At 33.0% G+C, this 24422-nt stretch overlaps 1 protein-coding gene across 1 annotated transcript in view; it reads left to right on the forward strand.

Moving 5' to 3' along the window:
* Sytbeta (Synaptotagmin beta) overlaps positions 1-24422 on the forward strand; it is a 141838-nt gene that overhangs the window by 24700 nt on the left and 92716 nt on the right. The window contains exon 2 of the mRNA XM_064066857.1: positions 15303-15496. Coding sequence (XP_063922927.1) covers positions 15305-15496 — 192 coding nt within the window. The 5' untranslated portion in view covers positions 15303-15304. The remainder of the gene's footprint in view (positions 1-15302; positions 15497-24422) is intronic.

A 24422-nucleotide genomic window follows, 5' to 3' on the forward strand; every position in this document is an offset into this window, starting at 1 on the left:
TTGATATTTGAAGTGGTTTGAAAGAATCTGGGGATCCCTTGTTTGGTTTTTGAAGCAGTGTGAAAGAATCTCAGGCACACCTTTCTGTTTTTAAAGTAATTTTAAAGAATCTCGGTAATGTTTCTGCACATTGCTTTGAAGCAATTTAAAAGAATCTCGGGAACCCATTGTGTTTGTTTTTTGAAGTAGTTTGAAATAATCTTGGGGATCCCTTGTCAGGTTTTTAAGTAGTTTGAGAGAATCTTGGGGATCCTTTGTCTGGTTTTTGAAGTAGATTGAAAGAATCTCGGTACCTGTTGTGACTGGTCTTTTCATAGTTTGAAAGAATCTTGAGGTTTTCTTTTATTTTGTTTTTGAAGTAGTTTGAAACAATCCCGGGATCCTTTGATTGGTTCTTGAAGTTTAATAGAATCTTGAGGATACCTTGTCAGATTTTTGAAGTACATAATTTGAAATAATCTCCATTACCCCTGTCTGGTTTTTGAAGTATTTTGGAAGAATCTGATGAGACCCCTTGTATTTGATTGTTGAAGTAGTTTGAAAAAATCTCGGGGACCCCTTTTGTTTTATTTTTGAAGAAGTTTGAAAGAATCTTGAGGATCCGTTGTCTGGTTTTTGAAGTAGACTGAAAGAATCTCGGGGACACCTTTTGTTTTGTTTTTGAAGAAGTTTGAAAGAATCTTAGGATCCCTTGTCTGGTTTTTGAAGTAGATTGAAAGAATCTCTGGACCTGTTTTGTGTGGTTTTTGATATATGTAGTTTTAAAGAATCTCAAGAACCCCTTTTGTTTTGTTTTTGAGGCAGTTTGAAAGAATCTTATGGGTTTCTTTCATTTTGTCTTTGCAGTAGTTTGAAAGAATCTCGGGATCCCTTGTTAAGGGATTTGAAGTAAATAGTTTAAAAGAATCCTAGGGATCCCTTGTCCAGTTCTTAAAGTTTAATAGAATCTTGAAGATATCTTGTCTGGGTTTTGAAGTATTTTGAAAGAATCTCATAGGACCCCTTGTGTTTGGTTGTTGAAGTAGTTTGAAAGAATCTAGGGACCATTTTTGTTTTGTCTTTGAAGTGGGTTTAATGAATCTCGGAGACACCTTTTGTTTTGCTTTTGAAGATAGAAAATAGTTTAAAAGAATCCTAGGGATCCCTTGTCCAGTTCTTAAAGTTTAATAAAATCTTGAAAATATCTTGTCTGGTTTTTGAAGTATTTTGAAAGAATTTCATAGGACCCCTTGTGTTGGGTTGTTGAAGTGGTTTGAAAGAATCTAGGGACAATTTTTGTTTTGTCTTTGAAGTAGTTAAAATAATCTCGGAGACACCTTTTGTTTTGTTTTTGAAGAATTTTGAAAGAATCTTGGGGATCCCTGGTATGGTTTTTGATGTAGATTGTAAAAATCTCGGGACCTGTTGTCTGGATTTTGACATAGTTTGAAAAAATCTCGAGAACCCCATAAGCTTTGTTTTTTGAAGTAGTTTGAAACAGTCTTGGGGACCCCTTGTCAGGTTTTTAAGTAGTTTTAGAGAATCATGGGGATCCCTTGTCTGGTTTTTGAAGTAGATTGAAAGAATCTCGGTACCTGTTGTGACTGGTTTTTTCATAGTTTGAAAGAATCTTGAGGTTTTCTTTTAATTTGTTTTTGAAGTAGTTTGAAACAATTCCGGGGATCCTTTGATTGGTTCTTAAAGTTTAATAGAATCTTGAGGATACCTTGTCAGATTTTTGAAGTACATAATTTGAAATAATCTCCATTACCCCTGTCTGGTTTTTGAAGTATTTTGGAAGAATCTGATGGGACCCCTTGTATTTGATTGTTGAAGTAGTTTGAAAAAATCTCGGGGACCCCTTTTGTTTTATTTTTGAAGAAGTTTGAAAGAATCTTGAGGATCCGTTGTCTGGTTTTTGAAGTAGACTGAAAGAATCTCGGGGACAGATTTTGTTTTGTTTTTGAAGAAGTTTGAAAGAATCTTAGGGATCCTTTGTCTGGTTTTTGAAGTAGGTTGAAAGAATCTCGGTACCTGTTGTGTCTAGTTTTTTCATAGTTTTTAAGAATTTCGGGGACCCGTTTTGTTTTGTTTTTGAGGCAGTTTGAAAGAATCTTGAGGTTTTCTTTTATTTTGTTTTTGAAGTAGTTTGAAACAATCCCGGGGATCCCTTGTGTGGTTCTTAAAGTTTAATAGAATCTTGGGGATACTTTGTCTGATTTTTGAAGTATATAATTTGAAAGAATCTCCATTACCCCTCTCTGGTTTTTGAAGTATTTTGAAAGAATCTCTTTGGACCCCTTGTGTTTGATTGTTGAAGTAGTTTGAAAGAATCTCGGGGACACCTTTTGTTTTGTTTTTGAAGTAAATTTGAATGAATCTCGGGAACACTTCTGTTTTGTTTGTGAGGGTCTCTTTTAGTTTGTTTTTGGACTAGTTTGAAAGAATCTCGAGGATCCCCTGTTTGGTATTTGAAGTAAATAGTTTAAAAGGATCCTAGGAATCCCTTGTCTGGTTCTTAAAGTTTAATAGAATCTTGGCGATATTTTGTCTGATTTTTGAAGTATATAGTTTGAAAGAATCTCGATTACCCCTGTTTGATTTTTGAAGAATTTTAAAGGAATCTCATAGGACTGCTTGTATTTGGTTTTTGAAGTAGATTGAAAGAATCTCGGTATCATTTTTCTTTTGTTTTTGAACCGAAAAATTGAAAAATCCGAAAATTGAAAATTTTCACATTCAAAAAAAGGAAAATTATAAAATCAGGACAATGAAAAACCGAAAAATTTAAAAAATAAATAAAATAAAAACGTAATGACGTGAAAACTCAAACTCAAAGAAACAAAAAAAAATTAAAAATAGCAAAATTGAAGAAATAAAAATTGTAAAACAAAAGATTATAAAATCTGAACAGTCATGAATCGAATAATTGAAAATCGAAAAACTGAAAAATTATAAATTGAAAACTCGAGAAACTCAAATCCAACAATTGCAAAATCTAAAAATTGAAAAATTTAAAAATTGGAAAATTGAAAAACTAAAAAATGTAAACTGAAAAACTCGAAAAATTGCAAATCGAAAAACTGAAAAAATGAAAAATCGAAGAATTGAAAAATGCAAGTGTCTTCTGCGCTCCGAAATCTACAAGAAAATGTATTCAGTCAAATTTCGAAAATCGTTGAAAATAGGTCGAAATAAGGGGGGTATACATAGAGGAAAATATCATTTTGAAAAAGTCGTCTAAAAATTCAGAAAAAATTCAGGATTAGAGATCTTGATGTGCTAATTCCAGAAACATACGTCTTTACGGTTACGGAGTAATATTTTCGAAAAATCCGGTGTGAAATTCCAATTTTTTGAAATTTTTCAATGGGTGATTCTGGAAAAACGGTTGAAGTTATCCAACAAATGAGACCGGAAGTGATTTCTGCGGCCCGAAATCTACAAGAAAATATGGTTAGTTAAATTTCGAAAATCGTCGAAAATGGGTCGAACTTTGCATAAGGCAAGTTTGGCAAGTACTAGCCCCGCCCACCCGCCCTTTACTTTTTTAGAGCGTAGGTCATTTGCTAAAATCAGTCTTATTTTGGCTAGTACTAGCACCGCCCACCCGCCCTTTATTTTTTTTAGAGGGCATTGATTTTACCAAATGGCATGCTCTCTAAGACAATAAAGGGCGGTTGGGCGGGGACAGTACGTGCTAAAATAAGACTGATTTTGCCAAATAACGTATCCTCTAAAAAATTAATTTTTGAAAAAGATGAAAATTTCAAAATTCAATTTGTAATAATTTGTTTCTGTCAGATGTTGAAATACATGTACCCACTTGTTGGATGTATGATTGTTATTCATACATACGTACCGAAAAAGATTGATATAAAATGAAACACAAACATGTGCTGTGTAACACTGTATTTACTTGTTGTTGACGGTTCGAAGTCTATGTACAAAGTTGTTAAAATCGGAAGCGATACATTGCAGGTAGAAGAGAAAGTTGGGGACGCTTGTTGACAAGGGTTGCGGTTGGTAGGTAAAACCGAAACCCGAACATGGTCCGGCGCCTTGAAAGAACTAACTTTCAACATGACAAAGTATAACAATTACAAATATGAAATACATAATATGTGTCTACATGACAGGTGCATACATTGACAATGAAATAGAGTACAGAACACATAGAAAAAAAGGGGTAAATTCAGACACTGCACATTTGTTTATGTCGGAAGCACACACAGCTTAGTCACTTGCAGGTTAATCACATCATGCGCGGTTCTCACTGTCACTACGCGAATGGGGGCATGTAGACCGGGATGAACAGTAATAACGCGTCCCAGTGGTCCATATAAGCGGGGGTGTGTGGTCTTCCTTAACGACCACCAAATCGTCCACCTTATGCTGTTGCGGCTGGCCTTGGTCCATTTTGGGCGATGATGAAGTTTACCCATATGTTCTGCTGTCCACCGTTTCCAAAATTGCTGCTGAGTGCGGCTGAATTGTTGCCACCTGGAGAGCCGGTTCGTTGAGACCGTGGTGACGTTATCCTCTGGAATAACAGTTAGAGGGGTTCCAACGAGGAAGTGACCGGGAATTAAAGGAGTCAGGTCATTTGGATCTTTGGACATGGCGGTTAACGGGTACGAATTCAAACACGTTTCGACTTGTATTTGCAACGTCTGCATTTCTTGCAAATTAAATAAAAATATACCAGTAACGCGCTTCAACTGACTTTTCGAAGATTTGACCATTGCTTCCCCGATAGTCCCCATATGTGGCGCAGAAGGCGGAATGAAATGAAAATTGATGTGGTTAGTTGTCAAATCATTCAGCAAATTTGTATTCGAAGCCCGTTTGGCTAAAGTGACACGTGCTTGGTAAAGCACGGGATCATCCCACCACAAAGTTTTTTCGTATCGTCTGTCTTCGGGTTGAAATAAAATTTGATGATACATGTTACAAATGTCCGCAGTAAAAGCGACCTCATGCGTCCTAGATCGAATTATTGAATCGGAAATGTCGTTTTGTATTTTTGGCCCTGTACTCAGACAAGCATTTATGCTTTTTCCGACTAATGGTTTGACTGACCCGTCAAACACTACGCAAATCTTTTCAGTGACCCCGTCATTTTTGAAAACCGCGTGGTGAGGCAAGAGGTAATAGGGTTCACTTTCGATTCTATGCTCTGTCAATGGACCTAGTAAACGGATGTGATTTGAATTAATGTTTTCTTTTATAAAATTATGATAGTTGATTTCTAACATAATATTTTTTGCGAGCTTAAGTTCCGATGAGTACAATCGTTGAAGCGCGATTTCTTTCGAATTCCTCAAAATTGGGAAACTCTTGCTAAAGGTTAATCTGACTTGAAATCGTCCGTTGGACAATCGAGTGGCATTGTTAATAAAATAGTTCTCCTGTTGCATTTCAGGAGCTGTGAGCGACTTGGCATCGCTTGAATGGCTTTCAAGTTTGCAAAACTTTTCAACTTGCTTTTCTAAATTGACATTATTGACCGCGCAATGTAGATTTTGACGAGTGTTACTGGTGGGGCATCCATGCAATGGCCCTCCTGCAATCCAACCTAATAAAGTTTTTTGTAATATTAAGCCATGTCCTATCGTTTGAATTTGACCTACACATAACAGTTGCCAAAATAATCCAGCTCCGATTAACAGATCGATTGGCTGTGACAAATTGAAATTAGGATCGGCAAGTTTTACCGCTTCAGGTATGTCCAGCTCATCTTTAGAAAAGGTACGGACAGGTATGTTCTTCGAAATTTTTGGGATTACCAGACAATTTAAAGCTGTTGTAAATGAGTAATGCAACGACTCGATCTGTACCTGAACCTTTTGTCTAGCGGTCGTATTTGAACATTGAATACCTGCTACGACCACATTTGCATTTTCTGTACTTAAACCCAATTTGTTAGTGGCGGCTTCAGTAATAAAATGCGATTCTGAACCCACGTCTAACAAAGCCCGGAATTTTTGAAATTTGTTTTTACAATCCTTTATTAGAATTATTGCTGTAGACAAAACGGCTTGTGGAAAAAGGGCGGATGAGCAATAAACTCCACTGGTACTAGGCTGGTTTTCGTTTGAATGGGAGGGTTGGTCACTATGTAAAAGTGTATTATGTTTCAATTGGCATAATTTACATGACATAGATTTACAGCTATCGGACGTATGCGATGGTTTGAGACAATTTTGACATAATTTCAACCTATCTACCTGAGACCTTCTTTCCGAAACACTGAGTTTTGAAAAGGTAACACAGTTGTAAATTAAATGAGATTTTTTACAAAAATAACAAGTGGATTGTGTACTATTGCGATTTACTGCCGCTGTAAATGTAGACACCTTTTGTGTTTTAAATGTATTATAAAAAGGTAGCCATTCAGTATAAATTCCGCTAAACGGTTTAATAACATTCGGGAGCAACTGCACCGATGGTGACGGTGTGCTCGTAGGTGCGTTACCTTGCGGTGCAGGTGAAGATGTGTTAACGCGTTTTTGTTCAATAGCATCTTCGACATCTGCACATAAATCGTAATACGCGTTTTCAAAATAAAGTCTTGTGGTAGCTTGTTCTAAATCGGGGGTGGCGTCATCAAGAGCTTCAATCTGAGAATGGATTTTGTCAAACTGAGCCTTAATACGTACAAAATCGCGCAATCTTACTCTTAGTCGAGAAGCGGATGTACTTAGATTGTTTGTTTCAAACCACAACTTGAAACGCGATATTTCGTCGTGAATGCGATTTCTTTTTAAGAATAAAATTTGTAAATTTCCTGCATCCTCTGATGTAGGATTTGAGTCCGAAAATGTTTCGGCATTGTCGTCACCTTGCGCGCCTGCCATGTGTGGAGCATCGAAAGTTTGCGAACGCGTCATAACCATTTGAAAAACCGCTTAGTTGAAATACGTAAAACTGGTACAGTTCGGGCAAGGTAAATGGTACTTGCCAATGAAATTTAAATAAAATGACGTGCAATTACGGTCGAATGCGTGCTTGACCGGAAATAGATAAAGAAAAGGAATAGTTGGAACCCACTCACCGCAATAAGGCCCTCTGGCACCTGGGACGGCTAGACTGATTCGCTGCTCTCCTGTCCGGTTGGGAATTTCCAATGGCTGGATCCCGTCTCCCGATGCAGGCGTCGAAAATTGCCAAAACCGTAATAAGATCACCTGGAGCCTGGGTGAATTGACTAGATGGGCTGAATTCGCTGCTCTCCTGCTCGGTAGGGAACTCCGATGGCCGGTAGGTCACGTCTCCAGATACAGGCGTCGAAAATTACCAAAAACGTGATAAGGTCACTTGGAACCTTGGATGAAACGACTGGATGGGCTGGATTCGCTGCTCTCCTGTCCGGTAGGGAACTCCGATGGCCGGTAGATCACGTCTCCCGATACAGGCGTCGAAAAATGGCACCACCGCGTTTTATTGTTGAATTCACAGCACTGGATCACACATGTGGAGAGATCCGGCTCGAAGGACCAATGTTGGATGTATGATTGTTATTCATACATACGTACCGAAAAAGATTGATATAAAATGAAACACAAACATGTGCTGTGTAACACTGTATTTACTTGTTGTTGACGGTTCGAAGTCTATGTACAAAGTTGTTAAAATCGGAAGCGATACATTGCAGGTAGAAGAGAAAGTTGGGGACGCTTGTTGACAAGGGTTGCGGTTGGTAGGTAAAACCGAAACCCGAACACCACTTTTTCTAGTTGTATCTAAAGTACTTTTTAAATAATATCTAAGCAAAATGTTTCACCAATTCATTTCCTAATAGTGTTTATCTCAATTAATCTTACACGAGTTGTACCTCGAGGAGTGTTTCGCTTATTTCATTTATGTACTCGTGCATGAGTCCATCATTGTAGAGCATAAGCTGTATGAGTGTTGATTGCTGCGACTATGTCGATAGTAAAATTTGAATATTTAGTCCTATTTACTTGGTAATTTTAGCAGCAGTTTAATTAAGTCTTTTGTGCGATGCATTCTAACATCTCTGGGTATGAATATCGGTACACAAATTTAATTAAATTTGTCTTTGACGAACTTGTATTGATGGATGTTCTGTATAATTCATCACATTTACCTCACTGCGGCAATTGTAAACATTTCAAATTGCAAATTACAAAAGAAAATTTATTAAGGAATAACTACATAGTTTTAACTAAATTGTAAAATATTGTGCCGAAAGAATACAGATCCTAGTTTTTTATTATTTTTAGTCATAAAATAATGGTCACCTTCCTTCGTGAATAACGATGGTCCCTGCCCGAACATGGATTATTCTGCTTTCTAACATCTGGGGATTAACGGCACGCGACAACTTTAAGTTGTAAATATCTCTTGCTATTGTACTAAGTACTACTGTCCGTCTCGTTATTGCCAATAAAATTTTATAGGGTAGAATTAAATTTCCAAAACTATACCACCATATTGGACCGCCTCAACCCTTATTACCCCTTAAATTATTATTACTTAACTTCACCGTGAGAAAATAATGCAATCAATACATTTTATAAAATTTTGCAAAACAGACTAAGAAATTTCTGCCGCTATTAAGGAAGAGTCTCAGTCACGCACTCGCTTTTTCAATAAAGTGAGGCGTCTGCCCATAAATACGCCACAAAGAAACCACCCAACCTTTCAAACCCTAATTTCTAACTCAAACAAGGAAGCGCCCCTCGAAAATTTAACCGAATTAGTCCATCACACACTCAACTCATGTCAATTAACTCTTAAGATGTAACATCCCGAACCCAAACATCCTGCATGAGGTCCAATTACGTGACGTCAATGTAATCTAATCATTGACAGCCCCCATATTGCGAGTAGAACCGATTTGTGATTATCGGCAAACTCATATTGATTATGATGGAGCAAAAGATAAAAAGCAAACGAACGGATACGAAATTAACTCGACGTCGAGCTTAAAATCTTCCATTTCGCGTGGACGCAAAAAAGCGATAAAATTTTCTCAAAACAGGTGAGAGAAAAGCGGATAAATGCGCGATTTAAATCGCACTTGAGGGAGTTCGATGCGGGGAAGAAACGAAAGATAAAGGGCGAAAAAACTCCGGACGAATCCGGTTTTTATCTGGAGGAGACATGATAACGCGGCAGACGTGTGTTATTGACAGAAATGTCAAGGGCACGCGATGAGACACTTTTTTTAATTTTGTGTTTTGCTTTGCTTAATAGGAAAGTCGATAAATTTGTGTCAGGTTCAGAGGAAGTCGGTGTGGGGACGGTAGAGGGGGTTTTATTGGAAGATTGAAAGGAACGGCATTTTGTGGGCATCGGAAGAGAATAATATATCTGGTATAATGTGATTTTAGGCGGCCATTTATTACCGCCACTCTAAATAACGATCGCTGTAACCTACATTTACAACACTAAATTTGTTATAGCGTCTATTAGAATTTATTAGCTTCGACGAAGTGGAGAAAAGGTAAAAATCTATTCCGGCACTATATATTTTACAGGTGGACGGTTTTCACGACATATAGGTAAAATAAATTAACTGCTCATAAAAAAGTAAATCTGAACGTAAAACTTCTAAATAAAGCGCGTATTTTATTATGTTGTATTATAGGTAAACAGTGAACAATGAGCCGGTCGTTCCTTTTGATTAAAAAACATGTCCTACACCATGTCTGTGCATTGTTGCTGTAGATTGTAGAAATATTATTGTCCCAACTGATTTTATGAAGGACATACAAAATTTTTTCCACTAGCATAAATTAAGAAAAAAGATGTAATTTTGTGATGAATTATGTTTTTGCCGTTTCCATGGTAACGAATTTGTTTACTTATGAAAACCACGCACGGTAGTGAAGACCACTGTAGACCTCACGCTTACAACCCTCGACATTTCGCCTCTGAGGCTCTAATCCGCGTTCGGTCTATAATGATTGCCTTCACTACCTTGGCGTATAATATACTATTATAATTCTCTAGTAGCTTATAACCCTAACTCACTAATGATTTATAAGTCTAACTCACTAACTTCATACATCGCCTTGTTTATAAATGCAGACTAATCATTATAACTCCATTTCTCTAACTTTGAAACCAAATTTCAAAATTAAATTTAAAAAATCAATATTTTTACCAAAAATTACTCATGTGTTGAATAAAGTTTTACATTAAACTGGTGTGTTATTGTTCTATGATGTAGATATGTATGTAATGTTAAAGTAAATACAAGGAAGCCTGCTACATGATGTTTCAAATAAGTTTTTCTTTAACAAAATTTTGTGATGACGTCATTAATATTTTTGAAAGGACACGTAAATCAATTTGTACAGATACAGTGCAATACTAATAATAACAGTATTGTGTTTCCAAATTTTCGGGAAAATAAAATAAGCCGTTCTTGATTTAATAAAAAAAAAATAATTAACTCAATCATTAATTTTTTGAGACACCCTGTATAAACAATTCTAAAAAGTATAAATCCAATGCTAAATCACAAGTATAGATTTATCATATTTTGTATATATTTTAAATAGGATTTATTGGTAAAATTTTGAAATGACGTCATCCATCTTTTGGGGGGGAACCTCATATATTTTAGCATACATTAATTTCCTCACGCGTGTATTCAAGTGTTCATTTTCAATAACATGGTTGTAGGGAAAACCATACGATTTGTTTTTATATTTATTATTGCGTGGGCGCATTTTTTTAATCGGCATTTAATTTGTTAATTTTACAAATTCTTCAGTTTTCGATTTTACGATTTTTCAATTACTCCATTTTTTTGCTTTGTTAGTTCTTCGATTTTACAATTTTTTGAGTTTTAAACTTTTAGTTTTTTAAATTTTCAATTTCGTGTTTTTTTATTTTTCTGCAAAAGAACAAATTTATCCAAACTAAAATATTGGAAAATTGGAAAATTGTATCATTGAAATAATGAAGAATACAAAAATTTTAAAATGAAAATTCCAAAAATTTTAATATGAAAATCGAGAAACTAAAAAATCGAGACACCGACAAATTGGAAAATTGTAAAAACATAGAAAAATTAAAAATAAAACTGCAAAATCGGTAATTGGAAAATTGGAGAACGAAAAAATAAAAAATCCCGAAATTGAAACATTAAAAAATCGAAAAACGAAACAATTTTGCAATTTTTCAATTTTAAAGATTTCAGGTTCTTGATTTTCAATTTTAATCAAAATAAAATTTTGCAAAATCGAATCACTGTAACATCGAAACAATTGCAACAATTAAAAATCGAGAAATTGAAGAATCGCCCAAACGAAACAATTTTGCAATTTTTCGATTTAATATTATATATATTTTAAAGGACAAATTAATTCAAACTGAACTTTTGAAAAACCGAAAAACTGTAACACTGAAACATCAAAAAACAAAATTATTAAAAATCGAGAAATTGAAAAAATCGACAAAAAGAAACAATTTTGCAGTTTTTCGATATGAAAATTTTTCAAATCCTCAATTATTGTTCTTTTTTTTTCTCGATTTTTCATTGGTTAATTGTTCAACAAAAGGACAAATTTATTCAATCTGAAATTTTGAAAAATTTAAAAATTTAAAAATCAGAAAATTGTAACACTGAAACGTCCAAAAACTATAAAATTGAAAAATCAAAAACTTTTAAGATTGAGAAGTCGAAAAATTGAACAAATAAAAAAAAATAGAAAAAATCGAAAAAATGAGAATCAAAAATTGAAAAATAAAACTTGAAATATCGGGAAATTTAAAATTAAAAAATCGAAAAATGAAAAAATGAGAAATTAAACAAGTGGATAATTGAAAAAACAATTGAAAAATTGAAAAATTGTAATATTGATACCTGAAAACCCTAATTAATTAAAAATCGAGAAATTTGAGAAACCGAAAAAACGAAAAACAAAAGTTCTATAAATTAAAAAATAAAAAATACTAAAAAAAATTAATTTCAAAATTCAAAAATTTTAAAATGAAAACCGGAAAACTAAAAAATTAAGAAATTGTAAAAACGAAACATGGAATAATTTAAAAATTGTAACCTCGAAAAAACGAAACACTGAAAAACTGAAAAATTTAAAAGTTGAGAAATCGAAGAATTGAAAAAATACAGAAACTGAAAAATCGGAAAATTAAAAAGCCAAAAATTGAATAATAAAAACCCTAATAATTATTTGAAAAAAGTGAAAAAAATACAAAATTGTAAGTTTGAAAAAAAAATTGAAATTGGTACAATTGAAGAAATGAAAAACTGAAAATCAAAAATTGAAAAACCATTCTTGAAATATTGAAAAACTGGAAAAAACGGCAAACTGAAAATTGGGTAGAGAGAAAACAATTAAAAAATAGAACTGATAAAAAGATAGAAACTGAAAATCGAAAATTTGTAACATTGAAACCTGAAAAAGGGATAAATTAAAAATCTAGAAATTGAAAAATCGAAAAAACGAAAAATTGTAAAATTTTACTGAAAAATGCAACAATTTCATAATGAAGATGGAAAAACTAAAAAAATGGAGAAATCGAAACACGGAAAAATCGAAAAACTATCAATTCAAAAAAGTAAAAACTGAAAAATCGAAAAAGAAACATTGAAAAACCGAACAATTTAAAAATTGAGAAATCGAAGAACTGCAAAAAATGAAGAAACTGAAAATCGAATAATTAAGAGGTTCAACAATTGGAAAAAAAATTGTAACCTTAAAAATTAAAAAACTGAACATTTAAGAAACAGAAAAATCGAACAATTGCAAAATTGAAAATCAAAAATAGAAAAAACGAAACTTGAAACACCGAGAAATTCAAAAATTGTAATCTTAAAACTTGAGAAACTGAAAATTTCGGTAACTGAAAATACAACTAAAAATTTGAAAACTGAAAAAAAAAACTAAAATCGAAAAACTGATTAATTAAAAATCGACAAATTGTAACATTAAAAAGTTGAAGAATGTCAAAATAAACATCGAAAAACTGTAAAATTAAAAAATCGAAAACTGAAAAATTGAAAAAATGAAACACTGAAACAATAAAAAAAATAAATACCGAAATGTTGAAAAAATGGCGAAAGTAAAAAATTGGATAACGAAAAAATCAACAATTGAAAAATCAAAAAATAAAAATATCTTAAAATGGAAAAATCGAAAAAACGAGAAACTGTCAAATCTAAAAATTTTTATTTTGAAACCTGAAAAAATTGACGAAATAAAAATCGAGAAAGTGAAAAATCGACAACAAAAAAAATAAAAATGCAAGAACTCCAAAGAGAAATCCTAAAATCGAGAAACTAAGAATCTTAAAAACTTCAGAAATCGATGCGAATTAAAAAAATGCTCAGACCACACAGATGAAAGCAATAATAATATTCGACTTTAAGCCAGTTTGAATTTAGCGCGGATGTACTTTATTGTGATTGGTCGGCATGGGTGCGGAAATTAATATAGGCTATGTATTTTCATTAAAAATTTACCATGTTTACGATAAGTTACATCTGCAAGATTGCAAAACATTCGGTTTTGCAGATTCAAAACTAAATAATTGTAAACTGTTTTTATAAAATTTTGATTTTTTCCAAAATATGGATGTCTCAGGTAAAAACTCTACACGGATTCTTAAAAGACACTTATAGGAGTACCTGTGCTATTTTTTACAAATTAAAACTCATTTACTATGTTCAGTTTTGAGCTGATGTCATTACATTGTTGGCGGGGACAATTAGACGAAAGCTGGTTATGGTTTTACTTTACCATCGACATGATATTCATAATACATATGTAAAATTTGACAATAATCGGTCCATTAATTTCGAAGATTATCTGGCTAATAAAAATCGACACACGTGTCGTATCTTACGGGTCAGGACACATCGAGAAAATTTGAAAGTAGTCAGTCGCCCGAAAAATAAAAGCCAATGACAAGATGGTAGTTACTAACTTGGTACCCAAAATTTTAATTTTAGGTGAGGTAAGTGTGTTGCCAACCTGACAAAAAATTACAAACATTGTCACTTGGCATTTGGGTGTATGAGATGTTTTTTTAGTATTCGTTTGTTTTAAACAACAATAAAAAAAACAAAAACCGATGGAAAATTAAAAATTGTTTTTGATTATCCTTAACTTCGACGAATAATGTATGAATCAACGAAAATCGTGGAATACTTACACATGTGTTCTTTCGTAATTTTTAGTATACACTGGTCACGCATTTCGTCGAACCTCAACACGATAATGGTGTAGGTGTGTGTACCTCTTGGGGCTTAGCTCAAAAGGTACATAGGATGGATTTAGAACAGTTGCCAAAAATTATACTGTCGAGTCGGTCGAAAAAAAACAGACTTGTCAAAAATTTTTGGAAAAAATTCTGCATCAAACTTAGCTTCTTACATTATAGAATAAAAATGAGAAGTCGTTAACAGTTGGCACACATTAGCCAATTACAATAGTGGAACTTTAATTAGCAACTCGTTGATTTTTATTTGTTTTTATTTACTTTTAACGATTTTATGTAAATCTTAACCATGATAATTAATTATTTTATTAAAATTTTATTGTTCCATCACTTGACTTAATACTTAAAGTCTTAGTCAGTCGACGCCACATTAGTTTTCATAAAAATGCAGATATAAAATTCACAGTCATAACTCCTGATATTTATCAAAATAATTGAGATTTACCGAATTTAAATATTCAGTATTCGATATTTTAGAGAGACGGATGACAAAAAATAAATGCTGTTGAAGTGATTGGAGCTTAAAGACCCGTTAGATATTTTTTTTTATGAATCACAGACGACAGGGTAATCCTTCACCTTTTTTAGTCAACACAAAAACTGAATTCATCGCCTCAGATCGATCCATAAAATATCTTTTTACGCGTACAATTTTTATGTAATAAACTAATAAATAATTAATGAGGCTGTCAATTTTCTTTCAATTACGGTAATTTTTTTTAATGATTGGCTAACGAGATTAAAGCTTTTTTAACTAGACAGAAATAAATATTATCGTTATACAGTTAACAAAAATCTTCGATATTTAATGTAAGTATATTAAATAACCCAATTCTGAATAACGTCTAAGCTGAATTGTTTATTAACTTACTTGTTTATATTCAGTTAGAGTTAGGGTTAGTTTTTTCAAATAACAGGATAAATTTGTGCTTTAGCTACATTTTTCTTTTTTTCAACCCGATAAACCCGTTTTCCTCGATCGTCCTATAAATCTACACTCTCCATCTCCAGCCCTTCAGACTGTGTACGAACCCCCTTTTGCCATCGCATCTTCTTCCGTTGAAATAAAACTAAATCCCCCTTTCGATATTTTTTAGGAATGGTGGCCTCAGCAGTGTTGGGCGCCGCCGCAGGGACCGGCATGGCCCTTTTCGTAGCCATGACGATCGTCGTTTATCGCTATTACAGTCACCGAAGGAAGATTAAAGAATGGGGCTCGTTAGACCGAATGCCCTTCCCCAATACTCCCAACAGGATCATCAACAAGCCAATTTATGCCCTTGCACAAACAGTAAGTGATATTTCTATCAACGAAATGTAGATCAAAGATCACAGTTGATAACCAATTTATGTTTCTTGATTAAAAAATTAAAAAAGTTTAGATTAGTTTTGAGGAAGAGGCGGACGTATTTAGAACTTTGAAGTGAGAAAGGCGGCGCTGGTGAGGTTTAAATAAATTTGTGTTAAGAAGCATAATTTCCGTCTAGTTTTTTTGTATAATTCTTTTGGAAGCTTTTTGCTTTGAGCAACTTTACTAATGGATTTTCGGTTTAACTTAACAAAACCATAACTATATTCAGAAGACGACTTTTATTCGAATAATTTCTATGAAAAATTTGTTTTCTACGAGCGAGAGATTTAACTTTAAATGACATTTGGAAATCCTGGAATCGAAGTCTACTGGGAGCCGAATAGAAGTACTGACAAAATATAGATTTAGTTTGTATCTAGCAAAAGTAACAAATATATTCATTTTAGAAAGAGCAGCTGTCGTAAATACTATTTTCGAAGAAAATGCAATTCTTGATTTTCTTTGTTTATGCATATTTTTTTTTTTTTAAAACAGGTAGTAGTGTAGGTAGACAGCAATTGCTACATAAAAAAGGAGAGCTTTATAGAAAAGTGTACACAAACATTACCGTTACGTAGATTTCGTGAATTATTTAAAATTTATAACAATTTTATTCACAGGATATACCTACGAAAGAATTTTAAGAAATTTTGATAACTGTTGAACTTTATGTAACGATATCTAAAATCCATTGTTCACTACTACATTACGAATTGTAAGAACTACAAAAATCAGTGCATAAGCATACATTATTATTTATTATATAGAACATAGGTGCTATTCATCTCTAACAAAAATTTTGAATTGTATATCGAATTTAATTGGGTACTTCCACTTCTATGTTTTTTAACTATTTTATTATACAGATGTAAAAACTACTAGACTGATTGTTTTTAAATTTTCAATCATTTTTCGGATACATGCATGCATATTCCAACTGTTACTGTATCTCTTTCCACTTTTTCTATGTCTGATTTTTTTTTATTCGCGTCTTTTATCTCTACGTTTTTCACTACTATGTACCATCCCTTCATTCCTCTCCAGCAAAATTTTAAAATAGTTGCTCTAAACTTACTCTACGTGAGAACATTTGTTTTGTTTTTTTTTTTGTTGTTTTTTAGTATACGATGCTTTCTTTAAATCAACTTTCTGGATACGAGAAATAAATCAGTGTTAATATCTTACTAAAATTTCGAAAAAATCTGTAACATAATCTATGGCCGAAATTACCAAGACAACTTGAAATTAGGTGCTTGTCAAAATAACGTTATTTTAAAAACCCTTCCCTTATCTATGCTTCCAAAAATATGGGAACTATGAAACCCTAGATAAAGGAGAATCTGACGCTACATGTTTCATATTTGGCAATGTTATTTAATGTCGCTAACAACTGTGTGGAAAGCATGAATGGATCAATTGTAGTTAGCGCACGTTCAAGCGTGTTTCTCTGATGAAATCAGCTCGTAATTTCGAGGTTAGATAATTTAACTAATAAATTTCTAACCGACAATAATTGACACGACAAACAAGCGGCAAACAGGGAAAACGACAGTTTGTATTCCAAGTGCTATGAAATTCAAGCAAAACATGAAATTAGTTATACACTGAAAACACCCGGTTGTTACACTTCGCTTAGTTTTCTCGGGAATAGGTTGGAGATAACTACAGTGACGTTGCTAAGTTCTAAATGAATGCAAAAAGGCCAGGAAAGTTAAAGGAAAATAGACATACAAAAATTGGTCTAAAGAGTTTAGACAGTACTTCCCTCGCTGTCGGAAACTTGACAACTGCATGCCTATTGTGTTTTTTTTCTCATTACATTTTTGTAGTGGGAATTTAAAAAAAAATTGCGATGACGTCATCAACATTCTTGCAAGGACACGTATATCAGTTGGGATAGATGTAGTGTAATACTAAGAATAAAATTATTATATTCTCAAATTTTCGGGAAAATGAATTGGGTCGTTTTGAATATTGATTTGTAATAATCAATAAAATAACGAAACAATTTACTCACGTATACGTATCAGAGGCAACTTAAAATCGTGTATGTATAAACATTCTTAATTTAAGATGACAGGCGTAACAGCATACGTGAGAGTCAAACAGAGAAACTGTAAACAAAACGACCATCGGTTTTATTGCTTCGACTTCCGCTTATTATATAAAACATTGGGTTTTATTTTAATTCTTGACGGTGAAATTCACAATTGGTTGATTATAAACATGTCTATTTCACATTCGCGGAACCAAGTGAGCGCATAAAACAAATGCAGGTCTGTAATGTTAAAGTCGATGTAAATAAGCGTGCTACCCTTATGTTTCAACCGAGTTTTTCCATTAACAAATTTTGTGTCTACCAAATTGGGTTGGTTGGGGTGTAATACTAATAATAAGTGTTGCCTTTAATTTAATCAATAAAATAAATTGACTTCATTAATTTTTTTGAACCACCTCTTAAGAAAATACACAAATAAATATAATAAAAATAAATCACAAGTACAAACTCATCATATTTTTTGCATTTTAGATAGGATTTATTCAGCAAAATTTAAGGGTGACGTCATCAATTTTTTTAGGAGGGATGAACAAATACATTTTGAACAAAAGTTTACCATGCTTATAATAACTTTAAAATATTCCCAAGATTTCAAATCATTCGGTTTTCTAATTCCTGATTAAATCGATAAAATAAATTCACGCCTTCATTATTTTTTTTGAGTCACCCTGTATATGCAAATCGAAAAAATTTGAATGGAATGATAAATCACAAGAAGAGACGCACCATATTTTGTACATTTTAGATAGGATTTTTTCAGCAAAATTTTGTGGTGACATCATAAATTTTTTAGGGGGGACAACCAAATACGTTTTGATCAAAAATTTACCATGCTTATGATAATTTTTAAATATCTTCAAGATTTCGAAGCATGCGGTTTTGTAGTTCCTAAGTAAATCAGTAAAATAAATTTACGCTTTCATTTATTTTCTTGAATCACCCTGTATATGCAAATACAAAAAATATGAATGGAGTGATAGATCACAAGTACAGACTGATCATATTTTGTACATTTTAGATATGATTTATTCGGCAAATTTTCGAGCTGACGTCATCAAGTTTTTGGAGGGGATAAGCAAATATATTTTGACTAAACATTTATTATGCTCTTTATAACCTTAAAACATCTGCAAGATGTCAGAGCATTCCGTTTTGTAGTTGTTGCTGATTAAATCAATAAAATATATTTACGCATTCATTAATTTTTTTGAGTCACTCTGTATATGCAAATCCAAAAAATATGAATGGAGTGATAAATGACAAGTACAGGCTCATCATATTTTGTACATTTTAGATATGATTTATTCGGCAAACTTTCGAGCTGACGTCATCAAGTTTTTGGAGGGGATAAGCAAATATATTTTGACTAAACATTTATTATGCTCTTTATGACCTTAAAACATCTGCAAGATTTCAGAGCATTCGGTTTTGTAGTTCCTGATTAAATCAATAAAATATATTTACGCATTCATTAATTTTTTTGAGTCACCCTGTATATGCAAATCCAAAAAATATGAATGGAGTGATAGATCACAAGTACAGACTCATCATATTTTGTACATTTTAGATATGATTTATTCCACAAACTTTTGAGCTGACGTCATCAAGTTTTTGGAGGGGATAAGCAAATATTTTTTGACTAAAGATTTATGATGCTCTTTATAGCCTTAAAACATCTGCAACGTTTCAAAGCATTCTGGTTAGCAGATTAAAAATTAAATTTCAAAATGTTGTTTTATAATTTTGATTTTTTTTCCAAAAATCTGGACGTTTCGGGTGAAAAGTCGATTCAGAGTTGTAAACTACATGTGTAGGACTATGTTATTTTATACAATTGAAAACCCATTTACTATGTACAATTTTGAAGTGACGTCATCGCATTAGTGGTGGGGATGATTAGACAAATTTTGGTTAGCGTTTTACCATCTACATGATATTCTTAATATAAGTACAAAATTTCACAACAATCGGTCGAGTACTTTCGGAGATTATCTGTCTAATAAAAATCCGGGACAACAGACGGACAGACGGACAGACGGGCGGACAGACGGACAGACAGACGGAAATGGGAGACCTATTTCTTCGTCTTCTAGGGGTCATGAAAGATCGAGAAAACGTAAAAGTAGAGAGTCGGCCGACGGACTCGATTACAATACTTCCTTTGCTTACGCTCGGGAAGTAAAAAGGCGAGAAGGCTTCCAGTGAATCAATAGAAGTTAATCATTTAACGCTGGTACCTTAGCTAACCTAAACATGTAATTAAAATTGCTAACGAATTACTAGAGATGGGAGAGAAATCAAAGAAGAACAAAAATAATATAAGAAAGAAATGACAACGGTCAGAGTAGACAATGAAAAAAATTAAGCAATAAAATAGAAATGTGCAATAAAAGAATTGAAATTATAGACAGAAAAATGAAAACTATGAAAAAAGAAAAAATAATTATCCAGCGACTGAAAACAAACGTAAGTAAACAGGATACGCAAAAAGAGGAAATAGAGAACTATCTATTATTATTATTATTATTATTATTATTATTGCAAACATAGAGCAGAGGCTGAAGCCTGTTATGCTCTCCGAACACAAAATGAGTAGCTAGGCATTTACTACTTGTCCCAGAGAGGGTGTTCGATTTACAGATAGAGTTTTATTGTGTTTTAAGGAGATGGGTCGTAATCTTGTATTTGAATGTGAACTTGAAAAAAAATGAAACATTAAACAATAAAAAAAAATGAAATACCGAAATGTTGAACAAATAGCGAAAGTAAAAAATCGGATAACGAAAAAATCAACAATCGAAAATTCAAAAAATTAAAATATCTTAAAATGGAAAAATCTAAAAAACGAGAAACTGTCAAAACTAAAAATTATAACATTGAAACCTGAAAAAATTGACGACATAAAAATCGACAACAAAAAATTAAAAAATACAAGAACTCCAAAGAGAAATCCTAAAATCGAAAAGTAAGATTCTTAAAAACTTCAAAAATCGATGCGAATTAAAAAAAATTCTCAGACCACACAGATGAAAGCAATAATAATATTCGACTTCGAGCCAGTTTGAATTTAGCGCTGATGTACTTTGTTGTGATTGCTCGGCATGGGTAAGGAAAATAATCTATGTTCTATATTTTGATTAAAAATTTGCCATGTTTATGATATGTTACATCTGCAAGATTTCAAAACATTCAGTTTTGCATATTCAAGACTAAATTGTAAAATGTTTTTATAAAATTTTAATTTTTTTCCAAAAATATGGATGTCTTAGGTAAAAACTTTACACGGATTCTTAAACTACCCTTACAGGAGTACCTATGTTATTTGATAAACAATTTATCAAACTGGTGGACTAAAAAAACTAATATGTGAAACAACGAGATATAAGTCAGATATTACCGCAATAAAAAAAAAATTGGTCTAAAGAGTTTAGACAGTACTTCCCTCGCTGTCGGAAACTTGACGACTGCATGCCTATTGTGTTTTTTTTCTCATTACATTTTTGTAGTGGGAATTTAAAAAAAAATTGCGATGACGTCATCAACATTTTTGCAAGGACACGTATATCAGTTGGGATAGATGTAGTGTAATACTAAGAATAAAATTATTATATTCTCAAATTTTCGGGAAAATGAATTGGGTCGTTTGAATATTGATTTGTAATAATCAATAAAATAACGAAACAATTTACTCACGTATACCTACGTATCAGAGGCAACTGAAAATCGTGTATGTATAAACATTGTTAATTTAAGATGACAGGCGTAACAGCATACGTGAGAGCCAAACACAGAAACTGTAAACAAAACGACCGTCGGTTTTATTGCTTCGACTTCCGCTTATTATATAAAACATTGGGTTTTATTTTAATTCTTGACGGTGAAATTCACAATTGGTTTATTATAAACATGTCTATTTCACATTCGCGGAATCAAGTGAACGCATAAAACAAATGCAGGTCTGTAATGTTAAAGTCGATGTAAATAAGCGTGCTACCCTTATGTTTCAACCGAGTTTTTCCTTTAACAAATTTTGTGTCTACCAAATTGGGTTGGTTGGGGTGTAATACTAATAATAAGTGTTGCCTTTAATTTAATCAATAAAATAAATTGACTTCATTAATTTTTTTGAACCACCTCTTAAGAAAATCTAAAAAATATGAATGGAATGATAAATCACAAGTACAAACTCATCATATTTTTTGCATTTTAGATAGGATTTATTCAGCAAAATTTAAGGGTGACGTCATCAATTTTTTTAGGAGGGATGAACAAATACATTTTGAACAAAAGTTTACCATGCTTATAATAACTTTAAAATATTCCCAAGATTTCAAAGCATTCGGTTTTGTAATTCCTGATTAAATCGATAAAATAAATTCACGCCTTCATTAATTTTTTTGAGTCACCCTGCATATGCAAATCCAAAAATATGAATGGAATGATAAATCACAAGTACAGACTCATCATATTTTGTACATTTTAGATACGATTTATTCGGAAAACTTTTGAGCTGACGTCATCAGTTTTTTGTAGAAGATAACCAAATATATTTTGACTAAAAATTTATTATGCTCTTTATAACCTTAAAACATCTGCAAGATTTCAAAGCATTCGGTTTTGTAGTTCCTGATTAAATCAATAAAATAAATTTACGCATTCATTAATTTTTTTGAGTCACTCTGTATATGCAAATCCAAAAAATATTAATGGAGTGATAGTTCACAAGTACAGACTCATCATATTTTGTACATTTTAGATACGATTTATTCCACAAACTTTTGAGCTGACGTCATCAAGTTTTTGGAGGGGATAAGCAACTATTTTTTGACTAAAGATTTATGATGCTCTTTATAGCCTTAAAACATCTGCAGCATTTCAAAGCATTCTGGTTAGCAGATTAAAAATTAAATTTCAAAATGTTGTTTTATAATTTTGATTTTTTTTCCAAAAATCTGGACGTTTCGGGTGAAAAGTCGATTCAGAGTTGTAAACTACATGTGTAGGACTATGTTATTTTATACAATTGAAAACCCATTTACTATGTACAATTTTGAAGTGACGTCATCGCTTTAGTGGTGGGGATGATTCGACAAATTTTGGTTAGCGTTTTACCATCTACATGATATTCTTAATATAAGTACAAAATTTCACAACAATCGGTCGAGTACTTTCGGAGATTATCTGTCTAATAAAAATCCGTGACAACAGACGGACAGACGGACAGACGGACAGACGGACAGACGGACAGACGGACAGACGGACAGACAGACGGAAATGGGAGACCTATTTCTTCGTCTTCTAGGGGTCATGAAAGATCGAGAAAACGTAAAAGTAGAGAGTCGGCCGACGGACTCGATTACAATACTTCCTTTGCTTACGCTCGGGAAGTAACAAAGCAGGTTGGGACTGGAATTTCAAAACTGGAGGGAACAACAAGATTGCTTGATTCACCAAAATACCAATTTTCCGATTTGTCAAAGTGAATTCCTCGATATTCATCCTTATTAAACGAATTCGCTCGGTGTTGCGGTGTGTCGTGTGCACGCAAGACTGCTCAAACTTGTAGTAATCTCAAGAAACAAATTTACTTTGAGGTAGGAAGTTGACTCTTAGTGTCGCCTACATCTGCACTGGTGAGTTCGTTCTGTTTGGGATGCTGGAATAGCGTCAAATTGTACTTGTTCCTTAGGTAGTCGTACTTAAGGTCGATTTTGGGAAGGTATTTTTTATTATCCTCTGATACCTTATCGGTCTTATAACTTTTTACCAATCTCCCCCGCTGGGAATATTCTTTTTGTAATCTGCCATAATGGCTATCAAATGCAGAAATCGTGCAATGTACATTCACAGGAATGAGAACTACATTAATTGTAGAAAAAAGTGTGGTGACAACTATCATCTTAAAATTGCGTTAATCTCAATTTACGTGCTTATGGAACCAAAACATGGGATTGAGCCTACTGCCAACAAGGCAGTTCTGAACGAAACCGTGGTTATTAAATTTCCCGAATGTTTTTGCGGACTTTGCACGTACAGTCTGCGACAATTTTGTAGTGATTGGTCAACAAATTACTGATTTAACACATGAAAATTACTGCGACAGAATAAACAGACTGTCGATTTAAAACGGGAATATTCTTTACTTCGTGAGGAAATCAAAAGAGTAACTCAGCAAGCTTATTCTACTACTCTTAAAAGTCGTCAGACAGAAAAATACAACCCAAACAGCAGCACAGACTAAATCTGACATTATTTCGTCTATAGTGATAGTACCCTGATAGTGATAGTACTGAGGAACTTGGAATTGCCCAAGTTAAACACGTTAAGAATGGTGGTATACTTTTAAAATGACATTTTAAGGATAAATATGAACTGAGTATCGCTCTGACGTCATTTTTACACTTTTAAATTCTGCTGCACACTCCGAACTAAGAATAACTACGTCAGTTATCCTCTTTTTATTTTTGCTTTTGTCGCACACCTCGAACCGAAGAGAACCTGAATCACCTGATTACTTCTATTTTATATTAAATAGCGCACACCCTGAATTAAGGACACTTAGGAAAATTTTGTGAGTTCAGAACTTTAGTACTGGTGCCTATTTCAACAAACATGTATCAGGTTAATACTGATGAGAATTATGAGAGCGGCCATGTGTAAAGACAAGAAAAAAATAATGTAAGTAATAGGAGGGCGGAAGATGAATGTACAAACGTTGAAAATATAGATAGACGATGTGTTTGAGGCTTATGACATACTCGGAATGCACATAACAGAGAACCTAGAAAGAATAAACAAAATAGTGAG

The sequence above is a fragment of the Zophobas morio genome, unplaced genomic scaffold (genome assembly GCF_036711695.1).
Source record: "Zophobas morio isolate AGI-343-1 ecotype UQ-CSIRO unplaced genomic scaffold, CSIRO_AGI_Zmor_V1 ptg000029l, whole genome shotgun sequence".
Classification (NCBI taxonomy): Eukaryota; Metazoa; Arthropoda; class Insecta; order Coleoptera; family Tenebrionidae; genus Zophobas; species Zophobas morio.